Consider the following 23626-nt stretch of genomic DNA (forward strand, 5'->3'; position numbering starts at 1 on the left):
CAGCCGTATTCGATCTTTCCACTTCTGCTTCATGATAGATTGGTACATTGTGAAGGCAACACCAACGCCGACGAGAAAAGAGAAGAAGGAAAGGCAAACTACGAGGAAGCAAGGAGAACTTGAGCAAATCTAAAGTTTGACCTCCTTAAGACCGTCCTTCCAGAAGGTGAAGTACGCTGCAGAGGATGAACGTTAGCATATCAAAGCAGATGGCTGGCGAGAATACGCACGTGTAATACCATCCTCGCGGTAATTCAGAAGGGCAACCATGCCATCGGGGTTCATGGACTCGCCGGTGTACTGCAAACAAAACATCGGCATCGCACGGCGTTTGTGTGCATAACAGACTTACAAATTCGTAGTCCTTGAAGTTGGCGACAATCTTCTTCGCGAACGCCTGTGCACCCTTCTCAAATGCCTCAACCCGACCAGGATTCGACTTCTGGAGCTCAGCCTTCACCGCCTTCATGTAACCCTGCGAAGGAGAAGTCAGCGCCAGATGTTTCGCAGTACGATTGGTTGATTGACGCACGCACCTTGAGGTAGGTGAGATAGGACTTCTTGTCGAACTGCGTCGACTGGAGACGGAAGGAGTAAACGATGTTGTTGACTTGAGTCGCGCCGTCCTCGATCGCCTCTTCCTGCTCCTCCGAGGACGGGTTGGCACCTAGGTTTATGTGAGCAGGTCCGAATTGAACCGAGAAGCGAGAAGGAGACGCACCAATGTCGACATCGGCACCAGCCTTGACCGTTATCATCAAACAATCCACCTCGTACGCGATGTCGTCGACCTCCTTGCTATGCGACACATCAGCTGGGAGTCGTGGCGGGGGATGGGGGTACGTACATGGGGAAGGCGTCGGAGAACATCTCATCCGTGCTGATGATATCCGTGTACAACAACATCTTGATTTTTATGCTGGAGAGAGGAGCGAGAGGCGCGCGGGAAGTGCTAGGGGCGAGGAAGAGACAGAAGGGGATGGCGGCGTGACCAGAATTGTAGCTTTAAATTGTAGGATCGAGAAAAAGGGACTCAATCGATCTTCTTATCACGCGCACGTGCCCGCGTCGAAAAACTCGACATCTATTTTGGGACCGGTCAAACTCGCATACCCGCCTGCTCAGCTCGGCCATATTTTCTGTCTGAGCTGGCCATGACAGACTACCAGCCGCTCGTGGTCGCGAAACACCCGCGACCAGCACCCGCGAAGCACAACGTTGAGTCGCGGTATTGGAGGCAGTTCAAGAACCCCGTATTCATCAAGGAATACGCGCCAGTCACCTCTGTGCACTTTTCGCCATCAAAGCCGCACAGATATGCAGTCACCGCTGCAACTCGGGTGCAGATATATGCCCCAAGGACACAGAAGGTGACAAAGACAATCGCGAGGTTCAAGGACGTAGCGCGCAGTGGTTGTATCAGAGGAGACGGCAAGCTCGTTGTGGCGGGAGACGACAGTGGTCTCATACAGGTTAGTGAAGTGCGATCCTGCTTCAGGGTCATTTTTTGGCCACAGGTTAGTCCACGCTCGAACTGATGACTGAACAGTGTGCTTCCTAGGTGTTCGACATCAACTCTCGCGCGATTCTGCGTACCCTCGATTCACACAAACAGCCTGTCCATGTCACCAAATTCTCTCCCCTCAACCATACCCAAGTGCTCTCCTGCTCCGACGACACAACCGTCAAGCTGTGGGATGTCCCCTCTCAGGAAGCTATCTGCACCTTCACCGAGCACACGGACTACGTCCGCACTGGCCAAGTGCACGCCTCCAATCCGCATCTCATACTGACAGGCTCCTATGATGCATCCATGCGGTTATTCGACTCTAGAACAGGAGATTGTGAAATGGTGATGGGCGGGCCGTCTGGAGAAGGAGGGGGCCGGAATGCTGCGCCGGTGGAACAGGTCCTCATGTTTCCCTCGGGTACGGTCGCCCTCTCCTCCGCAGGGCCCATTCTGCGAGTTTGGGATCTCGTCGCAGGAGGGCGGTGTACGCGCGCTCTGTCGAACCACCAAAAGACTGTGACGGCCATGACGTTTGACTCGAATGCGAGCAGACTATTGACCGGCGGACTCGACCAAATGGTGAAGGTGTACGACGTGAGCACGTACAAGGTCGTGCATACTATGCGGTACCCTGCACCTATCCTTTGCCTTGCGATCTCGGTACGTGCAGTCGCACCCGTCCTTAATGTTAGTCGCTGAACACGTTATGTAGCCCGACGAGACACACATTGCTGCAGGCATGACGGACGGCACCCTCTCCGTACGCCGCCGGCAACCCAAGGTGTCCGAGACAGCCTCAAACGATCTTCTATCCAATGCAGCCCTCAAAGCGGGTGCATTTGAATCTCTACTCGGCGGCACATTGCCTTCAATAGGACAGGGCCGGGTACAGGACAAGACAAAGTCAAAACCCGTCGGCGATGTGGACGAGTTCAAGGTGGAGAGCAGACGAAAGAAGAGGCTGAGAGATTATGACAAGATGCTAAAGAATTTCAAGTACACAGCAGCCTTAGATGCCGTGCTTGACAAGGTATGTGCTTCGGCGATTGTTCTGCGCCGCTCACCGTTCACACCCATTCTATTCGTCCCCACAGCAAGTCCCTCCAACAACCACCTTTTCCGTGATCCAAGAGCTCATCCATCGTGACGGTTTGCGCACAGCGCTTGCCGGGCGTGACGATGTGATGCTCGAGCCCGTTCTCCGTCTTCTGCTCAAGCATATCACCGACCCACGGTTCGGGGAAATGGTCTGCGACGTTGCTAGTCTTGTAATTGGTCAGAACAATTGCTATGGGATAAATAGAGCGCGATTTGGCTGATCATCCGTTGTTGCCAGACATGTACACACCAATCCTGGGCCAGTCTCCACTCATTGACATCCTCTTTGCCCGTCTTCGGAAGAAGGTAACAGCCGAGCTCCGTTTCCAGAGAGAGCTCGTCAAGACAAAGGGCGCCCTGGACATGCTCCTGTCATCCGCCGCTCTCCTTGCTATCTCCTGATACCCACCGCAATATTTACACCTGTTCTCGTAATCCTCGTGGTTCTCTGAGGAGACTGCAGCATCCGATCATGCAAGAGTATTGTGGTAGTATCGTCAGCATCCCTCGAGGAATGCTATTAGATTCCGCAGGATCTCCTTGCGGGACAACGCGCCGTCCTCCTCGCCACCCGTGTCCTCCTCGTTGATGTTGTCGTGGTAGATCTGCAGTGTGCCGATGATGTCCTTGAGGGAATTGTTTTTCCGCTTGAGCATTTGCTGCACGTGTGCTCGGATCTGAGAGAAAACGTCGAGCGTCAGCGTGGGGTGCGGGGCAGTAGAAGATCAAGTCTTACGCCGTCGTCTTCCATGACAATCCATGCAAGAATGTAGTCCACCGTTTGCAACGTGAACAAGCCGCCATCGAGTCGCCGGAGGTAGAACAGGTCCTCTTCTTCTGGACCGATCTCTTCGCCTCCGTCGATCAACTCCTGTAATAGGTTATTAGCATTCTCGAATCGAATCGTTACAAATGTGATGGCCATGCTAACCTTCTTTTCTGCCTCGATCTCCTTCTCAACCTGCTTTAATCGGCCCTGTGCCGCATCCCTGATCTCAAGGAGCTTCTCCGGTTTCTCGTATTGATTCTCGACAAATTTTGCGAGGAGACGGATGCGAGCAGGCGAGTCTGAAGGTAGATTAGACAAGAGCGAGGAGATAATGCCAAGCGTATGCGAGGCATCCTCCGAGGCTGGTGCAGACGCATGCTTGTGCTTCCTCGACGTCTGTCAATAGATGGGTGAACAACTGAACACGGATAACATGATGAACGGTCGACCTTGCCCATGAACGCAGAGAATAGCGTCTTCAATCCGAGTGCTTCGACAAAGACTTCGCAAGCTTCCGTCCCTGCTGGACCTGACATCGCATAGTCAAGCACCTTGATAGACCGTGATCGTGACTGCATCTTCTCCCTGCACGTTTGCATATACGTCGGCACATACCCGGTAGCGATTAATCAGCCACGTACTTCATCATGAGCACCATCAGGTCCACACCCTCGCTTTTCAGGAAGAGCTCCTTAATCTCGGGCTCAGCAAGTGCGGAGCATAATGAATCGAAGACGTTTTCCATGAACTCCGTCTCATCTGGGTCCACTGGATCTTTTCGCCGATATTGCTAATTTGGCAGACATCATATGAGCACAAGCTAGTTCCGGCGTGTGGAAGCAGAATAACACACAGATAGCACTTTTAAGATGGCCTCAACGCCATCTTGCTTGCCGAGCTCCAAACGATTCGCCCGATTGTTCTGTAGCAGGATGGACAATAGCTCTGCCGCATAGCCGCGGTTCTCGTCATGGGTCTTTGACTGTATCCGATTAAGTAGCCATTTTATAATCGAGGTCTTCGCGACCAACTGAGGCGCAAAATCGGCATTGAACCCGATGATATTTTCAAATATTCCTGTAACCTCCCGTATGAGCGACAACGCACAGAGACAATGTATCGCAACGCACCCAGGATGTGGAAAACGCCCTGTTTATCCGACTCTTCTTCTTCGTTCAGACGACCCAGATTGTCCACCAGCAGCTCGAATATCGAGTTCTCCATCTGTTCGAGAGGGTCCATTAGCACGTACTGCTGCGTAGATGCACACAAGACAGACCTACCAGGCCCTCAATGAGCATCTTCAGGGCCTCTTCCCTAGAACCCTCGCCTTCCTCCTCCTCCTCGTTCTCATTGCCTACCTCCTCGTCCGTCAGCTCGTGCACGACTCCCACTATGTCGATGGCGATGTCTGCGTTTTCATGACTGAGCAACCCGACTAGTCGCGCGAGAGCACCAGTTTTGACGAGCTCAGGGTAGGCGATGGTCGGGACCTGGGCGAGCGGGAGGAGAGCTTCAATGGCAGCGTCGAGGTCTGCTTCTGAGTCAATGAATCTGCAGGCAGCGCTGTGAGGAATTGCACGAGTACAAACGTTACAATCAAACACACTTTGTCGGGTCGTCTGGGTATTTAGACCTCTGGTCTTGGTTCCTATTGGCTGCACGCTCAAACCGCAGAAGCAGCCTGCGTACACCTGGAAGTGAAAGTTCTTCCAACTAGACAGCACTGTCAATACCCAACGCACAGGAGACTGAAACACTCACGTCTTCTCGTGCTTCCTCGCCCCCATCTCTGTCAAAAATATTCAAGATATCCTTCTGTTGATTGGTCAAACCACCACCAAAGAACCGTCCCTCCTCGTCTTCTTCCGCGAAGTAGTCCGCGTCACCTCCGGGGGCAAAGTCTGCTTCCGTCGCCTCTTCCTCTTCCTCCTCGTCATGCACTGTCACGGCACGCGCCTTGCCCTTGCCTGTGCGATTTTGTGGTGGGACTTCTGGAATCGATGAGTCTTCAACGTCCATGCGCATGCGCTTTAGTATCTCCGGACTTGGATTGTCCGGCATGCGCCTTTTCTTACTCCCTGCAGGGAGCTTTGGCACCTGTCGCAGAGTCAGGCGCGTCGGCGGCACGGTGGCGAACGATGAATACCTTGAAGAGCTCGTCAATGTTCATCGTCGAGAGAATGCAATAGATTCAGCGAGCGGTGAGGGCGACTTTGAAGTGGTTGTTTTATGAGTGAGTGAATGGCACGGAGCTTGTCTGAAGAGCCAATCACAGCGTTGGAACGGGGTGACGTCCGTGATCTCGTGACGATCGCGACGCTGTTCTGAGTGCAAGATGCGCAATAAACAGCAAATTCGACCAATATGTTGAGCTCTGCCGCTAAATCCAGAGCTTGCTTGCTTGCTTCAAGGGGCCGCTGGGCTCAGACACTGCGGTCACTCTCCACCATCTCGTCAGGCCCTGAGGAGTGCGACATTGTCATTGTCGGAGGAGGCCCAGCCGGACTTGCTCTTGCCAGTGCACTTGGTACGCAGCGGCTTGCCATGCGACAGCTTCTTCGTCTGTAACGCTGCTTAGGCTCGTCACGTCAAATACACGAGTCTTTGAGCATTGCTCTTGTTGAGGCTGGCGACCTCTCGAAGATCAGGGAATGGGCACCTGCTCCCGGCGGCTTCTCCAACCGCGTCAGCTCTATCACAAACGCCTCTGAAGCATTTCTAAAGGGCACGTCTCTATCTCTAATTCAAGCACCATGCTCACAACCTGTGGTGATGCAGACATCGGCGCATGGTCTTATATTGACCTTGAACGTACTATGCCGATTGAAGAACTGCAAGTAAGCATGCGAAGTGTTCAGATCTTCCTCCAGTTTAATCATACAGATAATAGGTGTGGGACGGGATATCTGATGCCCGAATCACATTCTCTGCGTCAGAGATCGTGTATGCCGGGTTAGATGCACCTCAGGAGATGGCGCGCTTGATAGAGAATCTAAATTTACAACGCGGTCTCCTCCGACATCTCTCCAGTATGCCAATGATACAGCTCTTTGACAAGGTGAAGGTACAGTCCATTCAGAGAGAGGAGAGAGAGGGCGGCGGATGGCCATTGGTTCAACTCTCGGATGGACGCGTCCTCCGTGCTAGACTGCTTGTACGTGCTCAGCGGCGTACATTATGTCTTAATCTCATATGTAGAACAGGTTGGCGCCGATGGTTTCAACTCGCCCGTACGCTCATACGCAGGTACTCAGTCGTACGGCTGGGCATACGACACCCAAGCTATCGTTGCCACGCTCAACCATCCCATGCGCACACCTCTCGAGCCTCCCAACACGGTCGCATACCAGCGCTTCCTCCCTACTGGGCCTATCGCCTTCCTCCCACTATCCCCCACCGCCTCCTCTCTCGTCTGGTCCACGAAGCCCCATCTTGCCAAAGCCCTCATGGCGTGCGACCCTGCTGTCCTCGCGATCATGGTCAACGCTGCATTCCGCTTGCCCGACGTGTCCATGCGGTACCTCCACAAGCGCATCCTCGAGGCCCAGGAGGCTGGCGCATCCATCACGCTGAAGGAGCTCGCAGCGGAGATCAGCTGGCGCGAGCAGTCGCATCACATCGATCCCCATTCTGCCTATTCGGTCTCGACAATGGCACAGATGGCCGGCGCTGGAGTGCCTCCGGAAGACTCAGAGGTTCTGCCACCGTTCGTGACGTCTATCCAGTCGGACACCATTGCGTCGTTCCCATTGCGTCTCACTCATGCTGATTCTTACATTGGAGAGGGCAACGGCGCGCGCACGGTGCTGATCGGTGACGCTGCACATACAATCCACCCATTGGCGGGACAGGGCCTCAACATGGGCCTCGCAGACGTTCAGGCTCTCTCCCACTGCATCAACAATGCCGTGACATACGGTGGCGATATTGGTACGTGCTGTACGCATCTCCTCCCCATGACCATATCATAACTCTTCCCCTAACAGGCTCATACACGGCGCTCGCGCCCTACGCGCGCGAACGATACTTCGAGAACCACAAAATTCTGTCCGCATGCGACAAGCTGCACAAGCTCTACAGTGCCACCGCCGAGCCCATCGTCTGGGCGCGCTCAGTGGGTGTGGAAATACTGAACGAGCTCGACACGGTTAAGGCCGCCATGATGATATCTGCGGGGAGTGCCCCTCGTCCTGATTCACCGGTGATAGGTTGGAACCTCGCTGCAAATGGCATCGAAAGCATCGCTCGTGGGATCAACACCGCAAAAAATGTGAGTAATGGTCTGAAGGGCGTGGCAGGCGCTGGAGTTCAGGGTCTCTTTACAATGCTCGCGAACTCCGGAAAAGCTAGTTCGTAGTTCCGCCATGTGCTAACTTCTTGGAAAAGCGCTGGTGAATGCCATATTCATCGCCTGTACGGTCAACAAGCTGAATCTTTATGATGTTCTCGACATTGCCGTGTGGAGGCATTTTGCACCTGCCTGCGCTACAAGTGTGCACTGACAACCATTGCCTGCATGCGAAGTGAGACACACTCGCTCACCGGAGAAACGTTCGCTTGGTCAGTGGTGCACATCGTGCAGAGTGCGCGCGCGAATCAACCTGTGCAAGTACAGGTACACGTAATACGTGATCAAACGATGATGAGGAATATACGAACCGTCACATGTATGCGCTTCTTTAGCGTACGTAGCGTACAAAGGTATGATGGAACAAGGAATGTGAGTCCGAACTAAATCTTGGTAGCAAACTAACGTACTCCTCTGTGATCGACGATGGCCTCCCGAGATTGAACAATTCAGTATGGCTTGTGCCTGTTCTGCTTCAGCTCCTTCTCGAGCTGACGAGCCTTTCGATGACCAATCTCTACCGGGTTGATGTTGTTATCTGCTTTCTTGAGCTTGATAGGCCTGTTGCCAACATACTTGCCTGAAGCAAGGTCAGATTTGATACATCATGTGGTACCATGTGGTCGACGTACCGTCCATCTCCTTCCATGCCTTGAGGAAGTCCTCTGGGTCTGAGAATGCGACAAAGCCGAACTTTGCCTGCGAAGCTATCAGCAAGTGAGACTCTAAAATGCAAAGTATCCTTGCTCACCTTCCCGCTGAGCCTGTCACGGATCACTCTAGCCTTCTGAAAGGATGCATACTTGTTGAATGCGTTTGACAGAACATCATCCGACACATCATTGCTAAGATCACCCACGAACAAGCGGAACCAAGCTGCGTGCAACGTCAGCACATCGTCCGGATAGCGAAGGATCAGCAAATGGCACTCACAAGGATTCCATTCCAACAGGGTCTGATCCTCCCAGACCTTTCCTGCGCCCTTCCGCAACACAGTCGTCCGCTTGCCCCCCTTGGCTAGCTTGCCGCCCGCACCCCCACGTTTATCGATCATGGCGCCCGGAACGTACACACTCTGCTGAGCTAGGATTCCGACATCATATTCGTACGCATTGGCAGGTACGGGGGCGCTGTGGGCCGACGTCGACGCTCCTGGGATAGGGTACATCGGGCCCTGATACGGCTGGTGGTAAGGGTTGACATCGGCAGATTGCTGCTGCTGGTACTGTTGGTAGTAGTTCTGCGCAGAGTATGGATCCATGTCTGAGACGAGCTTTTGCTTCAGAAAAGATGCCAAACGGGAAGTAGTAGTCGAGCGCTGAGAACAAAGGACAAGACGAGCGAGGACAGTGGAGGTCAGGACTCAGCAACAAGACGAGCAAGTGCTTATGTCAAGTTGCCCTTTCCTGAACAGGCCGTTTACGTAAGCAGGTTCCCCGGATTGGAGCATCCTGTGTGGACTGTGCACATCGTCGCCGTCAAGGTCCCCATATCTCCCTCAAGGTGAGTATCACCCTCTCAACGCGTCAGAGCATGTCTATGGTGTCCTATGAATCTCTATGGATACTGAGTTCTCAGCCGTCGAAAGGACGGCATGATGGATTCATCGCGCTGACATCGGATGCTGCTTAGACCAGTACAACTTACAGTTATTTGCAGATGCCATTCGTCAAGAACGTCAAGTCGGACGCTTATTACTCGCGGTTCCAAGTCAAATACCGTCGCCGGAGAGAGGGCAAGACTGACTGTCAGTTCGTCGCTTTCTCGGCATGTCGAATGCATAATTGATCTCTACACAGACTACGCCCGCAAACGACTTGTCACCCAGGCCAAAAACAAATAGTACGTGCGCGTCTCCTTTGTTCAAAGGGTTGTGTTTAAAGTTGCTGCGAATAGTAACGCCCCCAAGTACCGCCTGGTGGTCCGCTTCACCAACAAGGAGGTCATCTGCCAGATCGTCTACGCACGCATCCAGGGTGACTTCGTTCTGTGCGCTGCTCGCTCACGAGAACTGCCGAGATACGGCATTAACCATGGTCTCACGAACTGGACTGCCGGTACGTGATTCTCTCGTACAGTGTTGCCATCTTTACCAAACGTACAATTCCTAACAAGCCTACGCGACTGGCCTTCTGTGCGCACGTCGCGCTCTGACGAAGCTCGGCCTCGCCGACAAGTACCAGGGTGTAACGGAGCCCGACGGCACTATCTCGATGACGGAGACCCTTGACGATGAGGACGCTCCACGACCTTTCAAGTGTTACCTCGACGTCGGTCTGAAGCGCACGTCGACTGGTTCGCGTGTCTTCGGTGCGCTCAAGGGTGCAAGTGACGGTGGAATCTACATTCCCCACAGCGAGAAGCGTTTCCCCGGCTACGACGCCGAGACAAAGGAGTTGGACTCCGAAGTTTTGAAGAAGTACATTTTCGGCGGTCATGTCGCAGAGTACATGGAATCGCTGGAGGAGGAAGATGACGAGAGGTACGTGTTCACACTGCTAGATCCTGAAATTCATTCTCAACTTCATACGTCCACATAGGTTTAAGAAGCAGTTTTCGACCTATCTTGCTGACGGTGTTGGCTCTGAGGACATCGAGGAGATCTACACGAACGCCTATGCTGCGATCCGGGAAGACCCCTCGTTCAAGCCCACCGAGAAGACCAAAGACTGGGCGGCAGAGAGCAAAAAGCACAGGTCTCCCAAGCTCACCCTTGCGGAGCGCAAGGCCAGGATCCAGGCCAAAATCGAGGCCTTCCAGGCTGGTGCGCCTGCGGAGGAAAAGCCAGAGGAGGACGAAGAGTAGATGCGCATACCTTTCTTTCGTTATCACGCCTTGCATTTGTATGCTTTCTGAAGCATCATCTACGACATTCGATGCTATCCTCATAACCTTCGTACTGAGTACTGTCGCTATCGCCGTACTTCCCTAATCTGTAAGGACGACTTGTGATCAATCCAGCAATGCAGGCAAATAGGCCTGCAACAGGAGTGTCATGATTTCTGCCATGTCGACTTCTCTGTTTGCAATACTAGCTAAGCACGCCGCGAAAGACCAGCCTTGAGAAGAACTTACAAGGCTTTATAGCAATAGGCTGCTTCGACAATGCAATGTCTATGACATCTGCTATCCATGCGAACAGGGTCTTCCCGGGCTGTTCTATTGCGCAATACGTCACTGTATTACTTGAGAGATGACTATTCATGCGGTCAAGACTAGAGGCTGTGCAGAGGAGGGATTCGTCCGAGAACGTGACACGGAAGTTTCTGCGGGAAATAGTCAGTAAAGTTGAGCCGCACCATTCGCATGCACGGGCTTACAGCACGCAACCTTCCCATCTCCCTACGCTACGTCCGGTTAACAGGTCCACGAACCATGTCCCGTCAACGCCGGCGCAACGTTCTGTGCCGATATCACATATCCTTTTAAGGATGCATCCTCCTACTTCGTCCGCGAGAAGCTGAGATAGCTGCGGTATTGACGCAATGCCCAGCGTCGCCTGAGGTAGATGTGCAACGAGGATAGATGGAGACACAAACGTAAACCGGAGCGTATGCCTTGCAGAGAATAAGGAGGCTGAACTTGTTGCCGGAAGCAAAAAAACACGACTTGCCAATCATCTATGCGAATCAGGGCCTCTCCGCCAATCGGCCTTGGTTTATTCTCACTAAAGTGCTTTAGGAATTCTTCTCCACTGCCGCCGACCGCCTCGAAGTGCTGCCTCGTTGGTACCCCCGCGTGTTGCAATGCACGTACCTTTCTGTCAATCTCCGCGTATATGTGATCACAGAATACCTGGTATTGCAGCATGTCGATCACCGGTTGCAATATGGGGGGCGGCTGGAACGGATGCTGCACCCCCGGTACCCGAGAGACACCGGTGCGCTTCAAGCGTTCGGCTTTGAGCACAGCATGCGCACGAAGCAGAAGAACGTGAAGGGATGCGTAAATTAGATCGCATTTTGCCGACTCGCTGCTGCTGCTGCTGCCTTTTTGCGCTTGGTGGTCATCAACCTGACGAGAGTGAGATGGCTTGTGATACCTGATCGGAAGAACCCGCCTACCAATTCAAACCGTAGTTCTATCCCTTGGGCGGCTTCGATCACAATCAGCCGCTCGGATACCTGTGCTGAGGCTGTTTGCAAGCTGCTAGCCTCCCTGATTAGTACCGAGAAAATCTCCTGCTCGACAATTTCTGCTTGCGCAGCTCGCAGTGAACCCTCAAGCGTGGACTCGTCAAATTGCGGCACGGTGTTGTGAGCCATGCGTCGAAAGCCGTCCGCGTCTACGGCGGAGATGGCGACCTGCAAGCGCGTGTATTGACGTAGGGGAAATTCGAGCTCGGTCTGGTCGGAATCCAGGGTAGGAATTCGTCCTATGGCTCTTCGGCGCAAAATGGAGGGCGCTGAGAGGATTGGTAAGCTATGATTCCCAGAATAAAACGAATACACGTACATTCTTCTAAGCCGAACGACACGAGGAAGTCCTTCGATGTCTTGTCTGCACCCTGCCCGGTTGCGGAGCCGAGAGGAAGTGGAGCAGGTATCAGACCCCAATTTCCTCTTCTAATCTTGAGAGCGTCCACCCAATACCTGTCACTTCGCATTCGGCCAGATTCCATATTCTCAGCGGCGGATTTGAACAAGTCGGCCGCCCTTCTCAGGGACCTGTCCTTTCCGCCGCCGACGAGCTGTGAATTAAAAGCTTGAACGGAGAGAATCGATGGGGGCTTAGTCACAACAGTAGCGGTCAAAGCTGAGGGTGGCAATTGTGAGGATGGCGGCGTCTGCAGCTGCGGTTGTGATGTGGTCTGCAGTGGCATAGTGGAGGCCAGCAGTAGCGACAGTAAATCCCGTGCTTGAGACATCTCCCCGAGAGCAATGCTGTAGGATATTTCAGTTTGATATACTTCATAGTATGTTGTGGCTACAAACTCACTGTAATTGGGGCATCACTTCCATTCTCATCTTGAACAGCTCCTCCGGAGTCATAGGATGTTGAAGGCCATGCTTGTCCTCCTGCTCACCCTCCTGCTCAGGCTCAGCATTGTGGTCAGACTGAATCTTTTCACGGTCCTGTGGCTTTTTGTCGAAGAAGTCAAGCCCGCGTTCCAAAAAAATCTTGCGCAAATTCTCTCCGACCTTTGCGGTCGAATCTTCCTTCCTACGGCTGGTTGGCGCGTATTTCACATAGCACAGGGACTAACATACGGTTCATAGACGTGTTTCCCGTCTGGGGTGATGTCGAGCAGGACGGGGATAGGCTCGCCATCATCGTCTTTGTAAGGACGCTCGAGGGAGAGCTTAATTTTCTTCCACCGGGGCTCCTCCATCGCTAATATGGGTAGTAATGCAGGGTCCTATGAGTAGAAGAATATGTGACTTGTGAGAGCGTTGAGTAACGCGAACGGACACGGCCAATCATGGGGGAGAGCACGTGACCGGGTGGGGTCGGACCGGGTCTAGTCACGGTAAAGCCGCGCTGCGATTGGTTTTCAGCCACCATTCTCCTGACGAAGCTTCAAGCCGTCCACTCATCTTTCCGGTTGCCTTATAGACCTCTCCTCTCCACTCCGTCCCCCCCCCCCGCCGCCCCTCTGTAATCATTGCATGCCACCTCGATGCCGTCCAAGAACGGTGCACATATGACCCCCGAGAGCACGCCCGGACCCTCCAACGGCGTGAGGAGAAAGGCTGAGGAGGAGGAGTTGAGATTAAGCAAAAAGCCTCGGACGAGAGTCAGGTACGTGGACAATCGGTCGGATATATCGCAGATCGCTGATACCGTCCAAGCTACTCATGCGGTGAATGCCACCGTCGTAAGCAAAAGGTAATTCTCATAAATCTGCTTCCATTGATTGGACACTCACTCCGAGCAAATCACACAGTGCGACAGACAAGTTCCTTGCTCTCATGTATGCCCTTTGCTCACCGTCTGTTCCTGCTCCCTGGCTTAGCTCATCAACCATACAGTGCATCGCTCGTAAAGTACCGGAGCTCTGCAAGGCTTACACCCCTGGGAAGACCGACCAGGACATTCACGTCCGTTTAGCTCGCCTCGAACACATTGTGGAGACAGCACTTCCGCAATACTGGGTGCAAGGTCACACATCTGGATCCCCTGATTTCAGCAGTGACCGCAGACGATCGATTTCTCCAGGGTTGGAAGATGGGAATCGGTCGCAACCGGAAGAAGAAGACCCATGTGGAGGCATGTTTGAAAGCGGCAGGTGGTTCGGGAAGAGCGCCTCTGGAAGTGTTGCTGCGCCTGTTGTTTTGGAGCAGGTATGAACACCAGCGCGTCATAGATGATCGTGCTAATCATGTCCACAGCTGCAACATGTGGAGAAGCTATCCGCTGGAGACTCAATATCGATCAATCAACTCCCTGCTGACATATTTCATCCAGAGTCGAGACTTCTTTCGACGCTAGAACCACAAAATGCTGCAGACAAGCTCAAGTTGCTCATCTCTGACTACGGATTTTCCCCAACGAAAGTCCCGGAGTTAATCAACGAGCTTCCTCCCCGCCATCTGTCCACTCGCCTTGTGGATCATTATTTCTCTGCTGTGTATGTACCGTCAGCTCTATCAGGAGGCCCGGTCTACTGACCTAAGTCGATGATCACTGAAGTAATTGGACGCGCTACCCCATCCCGGAGCGCGACTTTCGCGCCTCATACGCTGCCATCTGTGCAGAAGGGATGATGCTCAATCCGAACAACATACGTTTCCTCCCTCTGTTATTCGTTGTCCTTGCTATTTCTATCCGATTGGCTCCTGAGCACGTTGGAGGCGATGAAAGGACGCGGAAAGTAACATCGTCGCGTTATTATTGGTCGTGTAAGCCATTCCCCTGTGTCTGATTCCCACTGACATTGACCGATCTTGCTAGCGCGACGAGCCCTGATAATTGCTGCGGCCATCCAGCCTGATTGTTTCGAGATGGTGCTGACACGCATGCTGGTAAGTGGGCGATGGAGGCGTGCAAACGAGTCACATTGATATATATATATTCAGAGCGCTCGATTTCTCATCCTCGACCGGAGGATGACGGAGTCCTGGAATCAGCTGGGTGCAGCCGTCAGGACCGCTCAAGCCTTGGGCCTACATCGCGATGGCGCCGACATGGTACGTTACAAATCATTCTTCCACCCAACCTCTCTCACCTCATGTTTCAGGGCATGGACCTCGTCCAGGTAGAAAAGCGCCGACGGATATGGTAAGCCCTTCGGATTCTACTCGGATTGAACCTCCTAACTTGCATAAATAGGTCGCATCTATACCATGCCGACCGGTCCATAGCTTTGGTATTGGGACGACCTATTGCTATCCAGGATGTATACACCTCCACATTACCGCCGTCCAACGTTGATGATTTTGCAACGTCTGACCTACGCCAACCGCTTCCGCTCACGACCCCTACGCTGTCCACATTCATGATTCTCCGACATACTCTTGCTGGCATAATGGGACGCATGTCGCATCATTTTCAGCAAGTACGATCAGCAAGCCATTACTCCGATGTGCTGGCTCTCGACGATGAACTGTTGAAGTTCATGCGCTCACTTCCCTCCTACTATGCGGTCGATCCCGATATATCATTAGATCAGTCCCACCCTTACATTCCCGTCCATCGATTTCTGCTGGTGACGGAAATCCTTTTTGTGAGGATATCTCTACACCGCCCGTATCTGCTCCGTCGACTTGGATCTGATCGCTATCTTCGCTCGCGGAAAGCATGCTTTGAGTCTGCACTAACAGACTATCGCATTCGACGAGCATTCCTGGCAACCACTACCAAGGAGGCGCGCGATCCTATCGCAAGCGCATACCGTGAATTCCAAGCAGCCATGGTCAGTGGCATCTACCTTGTTCTGTACCCGCGAGGCAACGATGCAGATTCCATGCATGCCGTCTTGGATACGTTTCTCAAGAACCACGACCAGAAGGAACTGGATGAGACTACAAGGAGGGAGGTCAACATCATCCAGTTCCTGAAGGATCGATCGATGCAGATGGCAGGTGCAGCGGGGTCCGACTCGACTTCCAACCACAAGAGGGTCAACGTTTCGGCCAACCCGCTCGAGTCACCTTCCAAGCAGGTCACTTTTGCTCCTAATCATCAAGTTATCCCGTCTTCTACCGCCGGTCCGGTATTGTCCAACGTCCCCTCATTATCGATCACCCCTGTCCCTACTGCTGGTTATGCTCATCCACCTGCTCGTCCCCCAGCGATCCCGCACCATATGCAAGCCGTCGAAAGCGGCTCGCAATCAGGCACCGGCAGCCCTCCCGGCGGTGATGTGGATTCCGAGTCAACGGCGCAGACGTTGCTGGATCAGTGGTGCAATATCTTCAGCGGAGGACCTACGGACGACTCAGCGGGTGCGACGAGTCGCTTGCCATGGGGTACGCCTGGTTTAGCTGATTTATCCGGGTGGATACCCGCAACATCGCCGATCATGGGTAATGATCCCCTTCCAGGCCTCGACGGCTCAGATTGGAGTTATTGGGAGTCGCTCGTCAACCAAATTCGTAGTAGTCCTGTTCTCTGAGGGGTGGGGGGTTGTAGGGTGATAAAGAAGGCTAAATCGCAGCACTACAGGCATGTACTATCTGTTCCATAAATTCCTAGACTACTCTGCTGTTCGCTAGCTTAATGTATTCACTGTGTGGACTTTGCGATCCACTTGCGTGTAGCTTGCGCAGGTTGTTGTCTGTCCCAATACTAGTGTGGAGTTGCAATATGTTTGACACGTGACTGAGATCGCCGAACTGTCCCATGCATCAACTTCGTTCACTTTTTTCGACAACGCCGCCTGCAACTTCTCCATCAATCGCTACTGGTAATTAGTCGAGGAGCATCGGCACAAGCATCGCCCTTCGGAGACTCCATTATCCCAACATCCCGCGACATGAGCAAACGTCCTCGGAGCGATCCTGCTAGTTCATCCGGCTCAGACACTGCGGCCCCGAAGAAGACACGCACAATCCCTCCTCCTCCCGAGCCTATACCAGGCCCTCAAGCGAATTTGACAAGGATCCTGTCCTGGAACGTAGAAACGCCTGTCCCGTTCCTGCAGCTGCCGCCTCGAAAAGTCGGAACCTCCGTCGCTCCCGGTACTCGGCTCTCGCTCCTACGCGACCTTCTCATCCGGCACGACCTTCCTGACTTCGTCTGCTTGCAGGAGGTGCGTGCGCGGCAAACGGATAAGGCGTGGATCTCGGCTTTGCATAATGCCGCCAACTACCACAGAAAGGGTGGGCCGAAATATTCGATGTACACCGCCCTCAATCAGGCTAAAACCGGGCAGCGCCATTTTGGCGTCGTGACGTACGTCAAAGACCGGGAACGGGTGGCCATCGCACGGGAGGTAGACTGGGACGCCGAAGGCCGTGTTCTCATCCTCGAGATGAAAAGCGGCTGGGCGTTGGTCAATGTTTATGCCCTTAATGGGAGCGAGTACATGTGGAGAGATCTGACACTCAAGAGCGCTCCGAAGACCCGCAACGAGCGCAAACGCGAGTTCAACCGGCTGCTTCTGCAAGAATGCCGGGCAATGCAGGAGAGGGGCCTCCGTCTCGTGCTGACTGGTGATTTCAACATTTCGCTCACGAAGCGGGATTGCGTCCCCCGGTTACGCACGGAGCATCCTCATTCGCTGGCACGGAAGGAGTTCAACGACGAGTTCATACCTGGCCTCGACCTCGTTGATGTCTATCGGGCGCTGCATGGAGATCGCCCTGCGTTCAGCTGGTTCGCCAAGGGCAAGCCGCAGGGCGCAGACTGCGCCAGGGTCGATTACGCCCTTGTTGAACGGTCGCTGATGGACTCTGTAGTCGACTCGACGTATTTCGAAGATAGCACGGAGCGAGGCCACAGCGACCATGCACCGTTCATACTAACGTTACAAGATTTGCATGTACTGAAAGCAGCGCCTGATCCCTCTATACTGCATTTATCCGCGGAGCCTACGTCCTCGAACGGTTAGCCTAGTCTCGGTCCAAACTGTACGTAGTTGCTCCCTGTGTGGTCCTAAAGACATTACTGTCTCATTTCACTTCTGTGTTCGGTCGGATGCATTAATGTCTCGCCCGAGATTGGACCGTTCATTCGCAAGTGACTTGGTCGATCTGGAGCCGATCGCAGCGTAGTTCATCGCAAGAGTAATTCATTAAGGTATCCTGTAAGTATACAATTGCATCATCACAGTACGAAAGCAGCAACGAGCAGGCCACAAATCCAGACCGGAGCTTCCGGAGCACAAAGACGACGACCAGCACTATTCGCCAATTTGACGCCACCTTTTCCATCCAGAACCCCAGTAGGCTGTGAGGAAGGAATGCTGCTGCTTGTCGCAGATGGAGTAGCAGGAGCAGAGGCAGCGGGAGTCTGTGCGACCCGTTCGTGCTTGGAAGGAAGGGCGATCGTAGGCGCGAGCGTGCCAGTCGAGCTAGCGTGGTCCATAGAGCTATCGCTGGGCGAAGCAGTCTTGGTACCCTGGCCCTTCCGCATGTGTGAGGAGGACGCGAACAAGCTGGTCATCGTGGATTGATCGGCGACCCCGTCATCCCCGTCATCCCCGTCGTCCCTGTCATTCCCGTCATCCGAGTCTGCATTTGCACCATCCGAGTGATGATCAGAAGACGAGTCGGACCCTCCGTGACTGGTATCCGCAGAGTCGTGAGAGTCTAGATCCGCAGTGCTGGTGTCCTGAGCGGGGGTGGCTTCCGTAGAATGACTGCGATGCCGAGTCTTCGTAACACTCATAGTACCAGTTGATTCATCGGGATCTGCAGAGAAGGTACTCGCCGAGTCCCTGTTTGCGTCGTGATCCTGGCTAGCCTTGACATTCTGGATCGCAGAAGCCCCTTCAGGATCGCCAGAATTCCCAGCAGCAGGATCTTGACCACCAGTCTCGCCAGGATCAGATGCAGCAGTGGTAGAATTCGCGCTCCAGGCGGTGTTGGGAGCTCTGCTAGCGCTAGAGGTAGCATTGCTAGTAGAGAACTTAGCCGATGAATCGGTCTCGTTGTAAGATGACACCATAACGCCGACTCCCCATGGAATTGGATCACCGTTCGATTGCTGAGGGTATTGAGGTGGCACGCTCGAATTGGACGGCGAGGCAATCTTGCGTCCATGAGTGTAAAGTCATAATCTTCATAGATAAATGCTCACCGTGAAACGAGTAGTCCATTTTGAGTCGGTGATGTCATTGCCATTCGTGAACTATGCCACCTTGTCAGCCGCAACCTCAAAAGAAGGATATAATTGTACCTGATAGAAGTATATGGAAGAATAAGGATCCACTTGTGGGCACGTCCATAAATAAGGCGACAAGCTCGCATTGGTACCGTCGAGTGAGGAGGCCACAGGAGCGACGAACGTCATGTTGTCGTTGGCGCCGGACATCAAAGCTGTCAGAGGACCTCCGTATAGCATTGAGATATTGACAAGAAAGATTCAACGCGTACCGATGGTAACATTCGTCCATGTCCCACTAGTATCGGCGTCCCACTCGATAGTGCAGTTAGACCCAGCGATGAAGCGCTCCCCCGGACCAGGAGCGGTAGGGGTAAGATCTCCGAAGACTAGAGTTGCCAACACAAGAGGCACTGCAAAGGAAGACATGCTCGCTTGTATGCGATGAAGATGAACAAGATGACGAAAGTGGGGGACGACCGGCGTGAAGATAGCAAGAGTGGCGGTACCAGACCGTCGAGAGCAAAGAGGATGGGGACAGACAGAGTCCTTATTTCGGTTTATGTAGTGCAGCAGCGGCGTGAGGCTGCCATCGCTGGACTGACCTGTAACGGAGATCGTCAAGCGCGATGCAAGTCGATCGTTGACGATCGAGCACGTGGGACGTGACTGTGTGTCACTTTCCTCGCCCATGCCGCCATCCTAGGACTTGCACCGACTTGCGCCGCTATGCAGAGCATTAACAGGTTCCTCTACGGACCGACGCCAGAGGAACGAGTGCGGCAATGGCAAACGAAACTGCGTCAGGAACAGCGGGTGCTCGACAGGGAAATTAGGCAGGTCCGATTGGCTCGTCTCATGCATGAAGCGGATGCCGATCTTGCTATAGCTCGATATCGCCACGAACAAGGCTAGACAGACTGTGAAGCAGCTCGCTACTAAGGGCGATGTCAAGTCTGCCCGAATACTGGCAAAGGAGGTCGTCAGGAGTACCCGGCAGAAGGACCGCCTGTCGGTGAGCAAGGCGAGGTTGGGCTCCATTGGCCACCAACTATCACAGCAAATGGGTGCGTGCGTATGCGAACTATTGAACCAAAAATTCTGACATGCGAGTTTGTGAAGCCATGATCAAAGTGACAGGGTCACTACAGAAGTCTACAGAAATCATGAAGCTATCGAACGCTCTCGTCAGGTTACCGCAAATCAGTCAGGCGATGCGCGAGATGAGCATGGAGATGACTAAGGTGTGTGCTCTATCCCTTATGCTGGCGGCCATTAATGGTGCTGACACGCCACAGGCTGGGATTATGGAGGAAATGCTAGATGATACGCTAGAGATGGACGACGAAGAGGAGATAGAGGAAGAAGCCGACGAAGAGGTGGACAAGGTGCTCTATGACTTGACGAATGGCAAGCTTGGTCAGGCAGGCACTGTCCAGACAGAACTTCCTGTGAGTGGATGTCTGAAGATTTTACGAATACTGCTAATGCTGCCTATTCACAGTCTGTACAAAACAAGGTGGATGAGGAGGAGACAGAACGGGCCCTGGAACAATACCGACAACAGCTCAATGGTTTACTCAGCGGATAGACTTGGGACTCTGGCTATGCTCTCGTTGTATTCTATTTCCTTTCATACCTTGTAACGGACTTTGTAATGTGTAACAATGTTTGTGGAATTTCCTGCATAGATGCGTTCGGCCATAGGCGGCTTGACACGCTATTTGATCCGTAACTGTATCGTCTACATCATAAGTCACGTGGTATCCGAAATTCGACTTTCGGTGTTGTTTCGGCTTGGTCTTCTTCAACGCTGCTCGTCGTTCCTGCCATCTCATCTCGTGAAAATGCTGGCATCCCGTACGATTGCTCGTGGTACTCGTGGTGCGCGGGTCGCAGCACCAACCCAGGTACGCTTCTGTGCAATGCTCGCTTTTTTAAACAGCACCTTCATACGGGGACATTGTCACCAGGCTTTCCGTCGGTATGCATCTGCTTCGCCGACCGCGGCTTTTGCTGGCAAGAAGGGGAGCAACGTGAGTCGAAATCAGATATACCGCCAAATAGCTGGCCTCAACGAATTGATAGGGTAAATACACGGTGACACTGATTCCGGGTGACGGTGAGTTGCCATAACACATGGGCATTTGCCAACAATTCACGTTGCTTTCCAGGTATCGGCCCGGAAATCAGCCAGTCCGTGAAGGACATCTATACTGCCGCCAAAGTGTGCAACATTCTTCTATGCCTACTTTCAGTGGAAATAATGCGCACTCCAGGTCCCCATTGAGTGGGAAGAAGTCAGCGTTGCACCAATCTTCAAGGCGGGAAAGACCGTGATTCCTGACGAAGCCATCCACTCCGTCAAGAAGAACACTGTTGCCTTGAAGGGTGCGTGGTTTGCACTTTCACGGAGCGTGCGCTTACTATAGGCCAGGTCCTCTCGCGACACCGAGTCTGTATAATCCCGCTTCTTCTGCATTGCCGTAGTTTGACATGCACCGCATTCAGTTGGAAAGGGCCATGTCTCGCTGAACTTGACCTTGCGGAGAACCTTCAACCTTTTCGCGAACGTCCGTCCCTGTGTCTCCATCAAGGGTTTCAAGACGCCATATGATGATGTTGACACCGTATTGATTCGTGAGAACACCGAGGGGGAGTATTCTGGCATCGAACACGAGGTAAGTGGGCGGAAAAAAGGTCTTGCTGTAGCAGTCTAATGTTGCAAGCTTTAGATCGTCGATGGCGTTGTTCAGTCAATCAAGCTCATCACTTGGGAGGCCTCTGAACGCGTGGCGCGTTATGCGTTCCAATACGCCCAGTCTCAGGGCAGAGCGCGGGTCACAGCCGTCCATAAGGCCAACATCATGTCGGTACCAAGGCCATGCTTGACGAATCATGCTTGACATCGACGTTTTCTGCAGGAAAATGTCCGATGGAATGTTCTTATCTGCGTGTCGCCAAGTCGCAGGGGAGTTCCCCAACATCAACTACGACGAGGATCTGCTAGATCGTGTCTGCCTGCAGGTTTGCGTATGCGGAATGTAGTCATGGGCATGCGCTGATGCGCGTGCAGATTGTCCAAAACCCCAAGCCCTACGCCGACCGCGTCATGGTGATGCCCAATTTGTACGGTGATATTCTCTCGGACATGTGTGCCGGTCTTATTGGTGGACTGGGCTTGACTCCCTCCGGCAACATTGGACGCGTAGGTTTTCAGTGGTATGCATGCTCGAATGATTGAGCTCATTCATCGTAAAAGGACGCGTCTATCTTCGAGGCCGTGCACGGTTCCGCGCCCGATATTGCTGGTACGTACTCCACGTGGCTATCTATTCCCATGCATACTCATGGTCGCAGGCAAGGGATTGGCTAACCCCACTGCGCTTCTATTGTCGTCACTTATGATGCTTCGGTACGTTCTAACTTTACATGGTTACGTTCTGGATGCGAGCTTCTTCCTTTTGTTCCTCAGGCACATGAATCTCGATAGCTTCGCGGCCAAAATCGAAAAGGCGGCCCTGAGTGTGAGTAGTTCGCCGGTCATTTACCTGTTCTCAAAGCTGATGATCGTCCCAGACCATTGCCGAGGGCAAGACAATCACTGGTGATCTGGGTGGAAAGGCGTCGACCAAAGAATACACTACGGCCATCATCGACAAGCTGTTGAAGGCATGAGCTGGTACTGAGAGACCTTTTACCCACTCGTAAATAAGGACAGCCTATAATAATCTCCTTACAACTCACGCTTTGCATGATCTCGCCGTCGTAGGAGTAGTCGGGTGTCGTTAGCAGATTCTTGCTCCTACCGCAATTATAGATTTAGAGAGTCTTGGAATAGTGGCGATATCTGCGTGTGATGGGGAAGACATGGTTTTGGTTCCGGCGCAGCGGGTAAGCGTGGGAAACCTGCGCTGCCTCGCCAGCTTAGTATATCACGTCGCGCTCGCTGGCGATCGCTCTTTCGCGACAACAAGCATCACCCTTCCCTGCCCCTCCCGCCTCGTCCAGGCACTCACTCCCATAATTCCCCACTCGCCCTACAGGGCAAAGCTTCTTACTCTACTATCCTCTTTGCCAAAACTCTGGTGCGCACGATCATCTTTATCCCTGCGCAGTACGTACACCTGACCAATCTCTAGTCTCCACAGTTCGTACGCCAGAAAGTGAAAAGCCGAAAACATATCATAAGCAACGAAACTAGGATCACTCAGCTGTAACATCACGAACGACATGACCGACGAAACCAATCCGCAGACTCAGACCCAGCAGAATCCTCCCAAGAAGGACGAGAAGAAGTCCTCTTCGAACGGCGGGCCTCAAAATGGTGCAGGCAGGAAGAGGGGCACCTCGCGCGCCGCGTCCGTCAGTGCCGGAAATGCTAGTACCCCGAGGCCTTCTTCCAGGTCCAGCAACAAGAGCGTGAAGAGAGGCCCTTCAAATCCTCCCACGGCTGGCGAATCCGGCTCCGATTCTACCAAGAAGGGCACCGAGGGCAAGAAGGTGGAACAACGTGGCAAGCCTCAGGGTGGAGGTAGTGGGCGCTCGGGAGGTCATCGCAAGGGATCTTCTTCTACTGCTCAGGGCGGTCGTCAGGCCAGCAACAAGCCCAAGGATACTATTGCCGCTCAGCAGAAGCAGCAATCTGCCTCTCCTGCGCCTCCCTCGGCCTCAGATTCCAGCGACGCGC

At 53.3% G+C, this 23626-nt stretch overlaps 12 protein-coding genes across 12 annotated transcripts; 6 read left to right on the forward strand and 6 right to left on the reverse strand.

Moving 5' to 3' along the window:
- Positions 1 to 129: 129 nt before the first annotated feature.
- On the reverse strand, positions 130 to 906 carry LAESUDRAFT_639537 (translationally controlled tumor-associated; the record flags this gene model as incomplete). Its single annotated transcript, XM_040903548.1, has 6 exons — positions 130 to 176; positions 231 to 300; positions 353 to 475; positions 537 to 667; positions 722 to 798; positions 848 to 906. The coding sequence occupies 6 exons, from the start codon at positions 904 to 906 to the stop codon at positions 130 to 132; spliced, it is 507 nt and encodes a 168-aa protein (XP_040769965.1).
- Positions 907 to 1112: 206 nt separating this feature from the next.
- LAESUDRAFT_718716 (WD40 repeat-like protein) lies at positions 1113 to 3384 on the forward strand. Its single transcript, XM_040907485.1, has 6 exons — positions 1113 to 1472; positions 1562 to 2170; positions 2223 to 2540; positions 2605 to 2785; positions 2847 to 3285; positions 3345 to 3384. The coding sequence occupies exons 1-5, from the start codon at positions 1155 to 1157 to the stop codon at positions 3008 to 3010; spliced, it is 1590 nt and encodes a 529-aa protein (XP_040769966.1). The 5' UTR covers positions 1113 to 1154; the 3' UTR covers positions 3011 to 3285; positions 3345 to 3384.
- LAESUDRAFT_638913 (DUF1716-domain-containing protein) lies at positions 3106 to 5550 on the reverse strand (the record flags this gene model as incomplete). Its single annotated transcript, XM_040903503.1, has 11 exons — positions 3106 to 3285; positions 3345 to 3479; positions 3540 to 3773; positions 3827 to 3962; positions 4019 to 4167; positions 4231 to 4454; positions 4508 to 4601; positions 4661 to 4931; positions 4987 to 5093; positions 5142 to 5477; positions 5527 to 5550. 11 exons carry the CDS (start codon positions 5548 to 5550, stop codon positions 3106 to 3108), a joined length of 1890 nt encoding a protein of 629 aa, XP_040769967.1.
- Positions 5551 to 5744: 194 nt separating this feature from the next.
- On the forward strand, positions 5745 to 7892 carry LAESUDRAFT_765672 (ubiquinone biosynthesis hydrox; the record flags this gene model as incomplete). Its single annotated transcript, XM_040913757.1, has 6 exons — positions 5745 to 5907; positions 5959 to 6109; positions 6130 to 6217; positions 6271 to 6534; positions 6584 to 7310; positions 7367 to 7892. 6 exons carry the CDS (start codon positions 5745 to 5747, stop codon positions 7735 to 7737), a joined length of 1764 nt encoding a protein of 587 aa, XP_040769968.1. The 3' UTR covers positions 7738 to 7892.
- A 285-nt stretch (positions 7893 to 8177) lies between these two features.
- LAESUDRAFT_639162 (RNA-binding domain-containing protein) lies at positions 8178 to 8989 on the reverse strand (the record flags this gene model as incomplete). The annotated part of the gene is made up of 4 exons (XM_040903523.1): positions 8178 to 8308; positions 8361 to 8427; positions 8480 to 8604; positions 8662 to 8989. The coding sequence occupies 4 exons, from the start codon at positions 8987 to 8989 to the stop codon at positions 8178 to 8180; spliced, it is 651 nt and encodes a 216-aa protein (XP_040769969.1).
- Positions 8990 to 9232: 243 nt separating this feature from the next.
- Positions 9233 to 10533, forward strand: LAESUDRAFT_746049 (uncharacterized protein; the record flags this gene model as incomplete). Its single annotated transcript, XM_040911406.1, has 5 exons — positions 9233 to 9475; positions 9528 to 9570; positions 9625 to 9785; positions 9844 to 10210; positions 10269 to 10533. Exons 1-5 carry the CDS (start codon positions 9388 to 9390, stop codon positions 10531 to 10533), a joined length of 924 nt encoding a protein of 307 aa, XP_040769970.1. The 5' UTR covers positions 9233 to 9387.
- A 511-nt stretch (positions 10534 to 11044) lies between these two features.
- Positions 11045 to 13060, reverse strand: LAESUDRAFT_638864 (uncharacterized protein; the record flags this gene model as incomplete). The annotated part of the gene is made up of 6 exons (XM_040903498.1): positions 11045 to 11285; positions 11333 to 11742; positions 11793 to 12133; positions 12184 to 12611; positions 12667 to 12891; positions 12939 to 13060. The coding sequence occupies 6 exons, from the start codon at positions 13058 to 13060 to the stop codon at positions 11045 to 11047; spliced, it is 1767 nt and encodes a 588-aa protein (XP_040769971.1).
- Positions 13061 to 13304: 244 nt separating this feature from the next.
- Positions 13305 to 17902, forward strand: LAESUDRAFT_688987 (uncharacterized protein). Its single transcript, XM_040906007.1, has 11 exons — positions 13305 to 13470; positions 13521 to 13557; positions 13616 to 13642; positions 13701 to 14012; positions 14061 to 14299; positions 14362 to 14570; positions 14623 to 14693; positions 14748 to 14858; positions 14909 to 14949; positions 15001 to 16268; positions 16590 to 17902. Exons 1-11 carry the CDS (start codon positions 13349 to 13351, stop codon positions 17720 to 17722), a joined length of 3570 nt encoding a protein of 1189 aa, XP_040769972.1. The 5' UTR covers positions 13305 to 13348; the 3' UTR covers positions 17723 to 17902.
- On the reverse strand, positions 17879 to 18982 carry LAESUDRAFT_515 (uncharacterized protein). The gene has a single exon (XM_040902759.1). The coding sequence runs from the start codon at positions 18778 to 18780 to the stop codon at positions 17938 to 17940; it is 843 nt and encodes a 280-aa protein (XP_040769973.1). The 5' UTR covers positions 18781 to 18982; the 3' UTR covers positions 17879 to 17937.
- On the reverse strand, positions 18772 to 19365 carry LAESUDRAFT_639480 (uncharacterized protein; the record flags this gene model as incomplete). The annotated part of the gene is made up of 4 exons (XM_040903544.1): positions 18772 to 18864; positions 18913 to 18963; positions 19012 to 19151; positions 19209 to 19365. Coding segments are annotated over 4 exons (441 nt in total), but the record flags the coding sequence as incomplete, so codon positions are not given.
- A 266-nt stretch (positions 19366 to 19631) lies between these two features.
- Positions 19632 to 20699, forward strand: LAESUDRAFT_808069 (vacuolar sorting protein VPS24). Its single transcript, XM_040914032.1, has 5 exons — positions 19632 to 19776; positions 19826 to 20003; positions 20059 to 20180; positions 20235 to 20387; positions 20441 to 20699. The coding sequence occupies exons 1-5, from the start codon at positions 19666 to 19668 to the stop codon at positions 20525 to 20527; spliced, it is 651 nt and encodes a 216-aa protein (XP_040769975.1). The 5' UTR covers positions 19632 to 19665; the 3' UTR covers positions 20528 to 20699.
- Positions 20700 to 20754: 55 nt separating this feature from the next.
- LAESUDRAFT_668125 (uncharacterized protein) lies at positions 20755 to 22782 on the forward strand. Its single transcript, XM_040905367.1, has 14 exons — positions 20755 to 20846; positions 20910 to 20972; positions 21025 to 21058; positions 21111 to 21163; positions 21216 to 21327; positions 21374 to 21391; positions 21448 to 21617; positions 21672 to 21805; positions 21861 to 21963; positions 22013 to 22144; positions 22199 to 22247; positions 22297 to 22351; positions 22412 to 22463; positions 22516 to 22782. Exons 1-14 carry the CDS (start codon positions 20784 to 20786, stop codon positions 22612 to 22614), a joined length of 1137 nt encoding a protein of 378 aa, XP_040769976.1. The 5' UTR covers positions 20755 to 20783; the 3' UTR covers positions 22615 to 22782.
- Positions 22783 to 23626: the final 844 nt, after the last annotated feature.

Source organism: Laetiporus sulphureus, assembly GCF_001632365.1.
Source record: "Laetiporus sulphureus 93-53 unplaced genomic scaffold LAESUscaffold_1, whole genome shotgun sequence".
In the NCBI taxonomy this organism is placed as follows: domain Eukaryota; kingdom Fungi; phylum Basidiomycota; class Agaricomycetes; order Polyporales; family Laetiporaceae; genus Laetiporus; species Laetiporus sulphureus.